General features: G+C 35.9%; 1 protein-coding gene across 1 annotated transcript; it reads right to left on the bottom strand.

Annotated features, from left to right (window-relative positions):
* Positions 1-2,462: 2,462 nt before the first annotated feature.
* Positions 2,463-5,893, bottom strand: LOC111626827 (BAI1-associated protein 3-like; the record flags this gene model as incomplete). The annotated part of the gene is made up of 5 exons (XM_023370345.1): positions 2,463-3,068; positions 3,144-3,402; positions 4,937-5,003; positions 5,573-5,740; positions 5,846-5,893. Coding segments are annotated over 5 exons (591 nt in total), but the record flags the coding sequence as incomplete, so codon positions are not given.
* Positions 5,894-6,476: the final 583 nt, after the last annotated feature.

Genomic DNA, 6,476 nt, shown 5'->3' with positions numbered 1-6,476 from the left:
TATTTAGGAACGGTCGCGTTGTCTAAGGACTGCTCGGCATTAGTGTCGTTTCGAAACCAGCCTTGTGCGTAAGACATCGGGTTAAAAGGCAAATATTCAAAGTCCTGATCGTCTTTGGGTCCCATCTGTCTATACTGTTCTCGATAAAAAGGCATTTGTTCCCGATATCGCGATGAAAAGGGATTATTTATACCAGGAACCCGCCATTCTGGAGCGTTAGGGTTTACTCTCCACTCCCCTCGATTGGGTGGAGGAACGGTGTTTCCTCTATACCAATCGGGTAGTGGGGGCGACGCATAAATTCCACTTTCTAACCAATTTGGATTAAATTGCCGATAATTTGTCGGTCCCCATTCGTAATTTGACCTAAAAGGAAGTGAATTATATCCCGAGTATCGTCTCGAAGGGGTCTGAACGGAATAATTCAATGACGGTCGGTTATTTGTAGGAAAACGTGGTTGTTGTGAGCGCTGGGGCTGTCCAAAACGGCGCGGAGAGCTCGAATAGGTATTGGGGTTTCCTACTTCCTGTCTCTCTCGCATCGCGGATGTCGTCATTCGTCTATTTTGATTAAATTCTCCTCCTCGCGCACTAGTTGTTTGCGCTGTCGAGGACCGATTGTCTAATCTCTTCCCTAAAGTTTCTATCTGTTTAGCGATTTGGTTAATTTTCGCTTCTAATGCCTCTTCCTTACAGGGTTTTNCTCTCCTATATGCTCGATGGCAAAAACGTGTAAAAATAAAGAAAAGTATCTTTTTTAACTGGAATTTCTTTCCAAAAATATTCTGAAATTTCAATTCTCGTACATTGGTAAACGCGAGAACTCGTTTATTTGGTTTTAGTCTGGATTTGAATTACGGAAAATAATTGCAGTCTCGTTTACTCATCAAAAGTATATTAATATCGTATAAAATGAGCGAATTATTTTATAAATAATCATAATTTCCCGCTTTCATACAAATTTCTTATTTAATAGGTATAAAATGGACTATTGATAGCCTTCTTTCTGTCCCGACTTTTCGAGATAAGAAGTCAATAGAAATTTCATAAAACCTCACTTTGCTAATGGTTTATCGATTGCCTGAGACAACTTACATTGACGCGATGGCGATAATGAACAGACCTAATTCCAGCTTAAAGATGAGCGAGGACGATAGAGCGAATGATTCAGTCGCGGGTTAAGATGCGAAGGTAAACATTAGAAATGTTACAGCCGCGTCTTACCCTTGTCCATCTCCGAAGTTTTTATATCTATAGTTAGGCTACATTTTAATTTTAGGAACCTTTTTAAAAATTAAAGATTACAAAAAGAACTAAGTTGAATCTGAAGTTTCGCTTTCTAACCAGCAGAAAATCAATTGGGAGAATAAATTACTTGTGAAAAACTCGGGAATTGTATCAATTATTTTTAGGAAAAGATTATACAGTAATTGAAATGGTCCATCAGAATATAAAGGCCTACCGGTGGCTGTACGGATAAAACCAACGAGCGCGAGTAATGGTCACGTCTTTGCGTCTACCAATAGGTGGGTCGCGTGAATTTCTGGGTTTTTTTCACACGCCTAACACCTAAATAAGGATCAGTTTATAATAACGATAATACTAAATTACAAATGAAGCGCGATTTGGAAAGATAATGGAATAAGAGGATAATGTTTTTTTAAACACCGTTTCTAAGTACTGTATTTAAATGCCAGTTAACATGTGTTAAAGACGTTTTAGATAAAAATAATTTAACGTTAATAGAAGCCATAAAACAAAGCGGGTAATAATTGTACAAAATAAGTGGCTAAAGGATAAAGTAGTGATGAAAATTTTAGAAAATTGCCTGTAGACCCCAAAGGCATAATAGAGTATAATTTATTAATTCGCTTTTCTAATTCGAGTAAATTAAAACTAATTACGACGGAAGCGAAGAAATTTATATTAAATAATGGTAATATTGGAATAACGAAATTAAAACTGAAGTTAAAAGGCGTAAAGATGGTTAAAAAAGTGCGCATCTCTTGTGGACTTTCGAGGTTCGATCTTATAATTTGGAAAAATATTTAAAACAAGAATTAATTTTAGTAGAACATTCGATATACTCAATAAAAAATGTGGATGAAGCGGTTAATAAAGACTGATGAAAAACTGGCCTCTAAGTGTTAAACGAGTAAACCCCAAAAACTCCACGTGACCAGTTGGCGGGGGCCGAACCCACGATCCAGTATTTAGTGATTTAATTAACCCACTCCCGTCCGTTGTGTATAAAAATTATTGTTTCGTTTACAACAAGAGGATGGAATCTCGATGAGTCTATCATAGGTCCAAATCTGGTAGAATTAGTAAAGAAAAGAATAGATGAAAACAACTGGTTTAATAGATGATATAATATTAGTAATTAATTATGTACAGTGAATGACATTTTTTCAGTAAAATAGAACAAAACAAACTGCCTCCAAACAACCGTCACTCGCAATAATGGCTTTTGTTTTTTTTTCTTTTTTACTGTACGTAAAGTCATACTTATTTATTTTATCTAGTAATGATTGACCCAAATTTTTCTACGTTGTATAAGTTACAGTGAAAAAGGTCATTGAAGGAAAATAAAAAATGGTCGTTGTTCGAAAGTGGTCGTTATTGGAGGTTCGATTGTACTGTACATATAGGAAAAACTGATAGATTATTAAAAAGGTTGGTCTAGAAACTATTTGATACATTTTAAAATAGAAATGTCTGGTTAAATTGAGTATATAATTCTAGACACCGACAAGGATAAGTCAGAAGTCACATTGGAAGTACACGGCTTATCCGAGTATATTTTTAAACTGCAATTTAATTATTCACCGTCGTTTTGAATAAAGACGGATCTCGAACGAGTTTAAAGATGGGTAGAGATGTATCCCCGCTCTCCTTTAAGCTGTAATTAGGACAGTTTATTATTATTATCGAGTCAGTACACGTTGTATTTATACTGGCAAGCATCCGAAGAATAGATTTACTTTACACGGAATAAATATTAAATTAATAACGTTTATTACCAGATATCGAGATGAAGGCGATCGGAACGGATATCTTCAATGTCCCTTCAAATAAAAAGTAAGCAATAAGATTTTTAGATATTTCTTTTGTCTTTAAAATGCGGTAATTAGATTATTTACAGGCGGAAGGTTTCGTTCCATTTGGGACAAAGCGTTTGGGGCTTAACTGTCGTGGTTCTAATGAACTTGGCAGGAAGTGTGTCCGACAGACTGTTACTGCGATTCCTCTCTCTTCTTTTTAACGAAGCGCCAAATTTTCTCAACCTTCTCGGGCTTCCCTTGCTTTTCTCCGCCACTTCGTCTTCCCAACTGTATCTTCTTCCGTCTTCCGTTCCGCTTCCCGGTTGAATGCCTAACATGCAGTAAGGATCACTGTAACCTGAAATTAAATATCTCAGGTTGAACGCTTTTAAATTGTAAATAAACTTTTATAACAGTAATTGAAATTTTCTTTAAAATTAATATTTATTTCCGTTTAAAAATGGTTTAAATAATAAAATTTTATTTACGAACGAACGATTAAAAGTAGCATTTAATCATTCGGTCGTCAGCGTCGTTTTCCATCCGAACGAATAACGATTCTTGGTGGAACTTCACCGTCCCCAATTACGTGTCGGACGTACGAAAAAACTCAGAAAACTTCCCGCCAACCCAAGGCCGATAGCAATGTTTTCAACAATACGGTACGTCGACACGAGGGATAGAAAACAATAGCGATTTATTAAATCCCAGTTTTTACTGTTTACGATCAAATAAGTCACAAGTATTCTCGATTACTTCGTACGGTATGACCTTTCGAGGAAGATCAAAAGTTACGCGCGCCTTCGATCTTCGTCGTTCTGCCGAGTAGTTAATATTCGCACCGAAAACAATTTAATTCGAATGTTTTCCTTCGAAAAATATCCAATTCTTAACATACTAGAAAATTCAATACGAAACTCATAATATTAAAACAATTCCGAAGGTATTAATCAAAGCTTCGCATTATCGTTTATCAAATTATTTTATTTTTTGATACATATTATCGTAAATAAAATATGAACAGCGACGTCATTTTAAGGCTGGTTTGAAGAAATTTGTTAGAGACAAAGGCGATAAAGAACGAAAACAAAACGTTCTGTGCCGTTTAATTTCTAATTGGAGTTATCGTTAATAGATGGCGGCACGAAGAAGTAAGAAAATTAGTATATTTTCCGACGAAACGACGTTAAAAATGTCATTAGGCGAGTCGGTGCGACAATGCGATTATTTGCATTTTTAATAAAAGTACGCGCTTTCATTGTAAGTATTTGTTTTTTCAGATTTGATCCGTTCTTGCCAAAATCGAAATATTTTTTCTTCACTCGATTAAAGGGAAGGCGGATCGAACGATGTAATTACTACTTAAAAGAGGCGATGACCGGCTGCCTACTTTTTCACCAATTGTACCGCGCTTTCAAATATGCCGAAAAACTGGAATAAGCTACCGTCGATACGACGTTCGTTTTAAATTTACCAGAAGTATTTTGTATTGTACTGTACGTTAGAATATAAAGAGGTAAAACTTTCCTTCTGTCGCGACCGCCCCTACGTACGGTAGGTGTAGTTAAAACTGAAATAAAAGCGTACCACATACATTCTCTAGTGGCATAAATACAACAATACGTTTCTCGATAAATCTAATTGCGCCTAATGCGGACAAAGTAAAAAGAAATAGGGGTAAAAGATAGTGGGGGTCGAAAAATCTCGGGAAGTTTTGGGGTGGAGATACGTCGACCGGGAGCCGACATATTACAGTCAAATATATTGTATAAAATAATTTACCGAATTTAGGCGAAATCTACGATAAATTTATGAAAACGTCTAGCGATTCCGGTCTCGCGTCTGGCAACGACGACTGGTTATGAATAAATTAAATAAAGCGAATTACTCACCGTTAGGATCTTTAGCTTCCAGACCTTGAGCTTCTACCACAATCAAATTTAAAACCAGAATAGGAGGCTGAAAAAATAATAGAAATTAAATTATCGACGTCGTTTCCCATAAAAACTTTGGGATGGAAGCCTATTTACGATGCAACCCTTCCCCTTCGTTTCCAGGCTCGAACCCGGAATCAAACTTCTTACGAAGCGCGGTTTGGTCGGAAATTTAAATCTATTTTTTTCGAATAAGAGAAAATCCTAATCCGTAGTAATAACTTATATGTGTTATATATTTGTTTAAACAGAAGATTACGACGTTTAATAAGCTTAAATATTTAAAATAAAGCTTATATTGCGTATACATCGGTATACGTGTTATTAACGACAACGGATTAACGTCTGAATACGTCATAGCCTTTGTGACGATTTGGTAATTCGTCGCAACGAACAATTAGGTCGACCGTCCAGCGCTAAAACTCGCCCGTGGATGCTTTAACAGTTTCGAGTAGGAGTAAGTTGGTCCGAGGCGAGTAAGCCGGTGGCAGAAAGAGACTTTTTCCGGTTATTTATCGATAGAAACTAAGAGAGACCGGGGTTTATGGCAGTATTTATTTAGTTTAATGGGAAAGAAAGGTATTAGAAGCTTACCTGTTCTTCCTGAGCGATGGCAAATAGACGTTTGTGCGTCTCCTGGGACACGCAGAAAGCCTTTTGAGCGTAATCGTATAGATCCTCCGCGTAGACGGAATAATCGCCGCCGTTGGCCCCTATCTTGTGTTTGATGGTGTATAGCACTTCCACGTACAATTCGTCTTTCTGTATCAGAAAAAGAAGCCGCTTTTACCATTTCTCGCGTTACGCGTTACTTTGTGATAATTAAGAAATTTCATTCGATCGTTACGTTTAAAAATCGAAAATTACCGCGGAACATAACAGAGACGAAGAATCAAAGAAAAGTTGACGACTTAATTACGTAACAGCTGTAGCATTAATACATAAAATATTTACTTTCTTTTCTACAAATGCCTATTATTTTTTAAACAATTTTGACGGTTTCGTTTTTCCTCGTGTTTTTTGTATTTTTTCTATTTTATATTCAGCTGATTCAAACGTTTATTATAAAAATATGAAAGCATTTAGGATTCGTTAAGCACTCTTTAATCCCAAACTAAAATGTTCATTGATTCATCTACAAAAATTACCCCCTTAAGGACATTGAGATTTTTGATATTTTATAATCATTAATTTAATTAAACGTAAAAAATACTTAAAACTGAAAAAAACGAAAGAAATGCGTTTATTTTGAAGAAAAAGCTTCAAATTTTATTTTCCTTTGTCTTGTCTTTCTGTGAAATATAATACCGATGAGTCATTGTTTACACAGCTGGATGACCTTGAACACAGCTGGTGTCATATTTCCCAGAACATTCTCATAGACCTCTCGGGAGGAGAAGGATTTAAAGTAGGGTAACTATAAGCGACACGTATATTTTTAAATATTTTTAAAAAATTATAATTTTTATTGCGATTTCCGACCCCCCTAATTAATTAA

The sequence above is a fragment of the Centruroides sculpturatus genome, unplaced genomic scaffold (assembly GCF_000671375.1).
Source record: "Centruroides sculpturatus isolate CEXI.00-Female unplaced genomic scaffold, Cexi_2.0 scaffold280, whole genome shotgun sequence".
NCBI classification, from domain to species: Eukaryota; Metazoa; Arthropoda; class Arachnida; order Scorpiones; family Buthidae; genus Centruroides; species Centruroides sculpturatus.
This window is presented reverse-complemented; position numbering and strand designations above follow the sequence as displayed.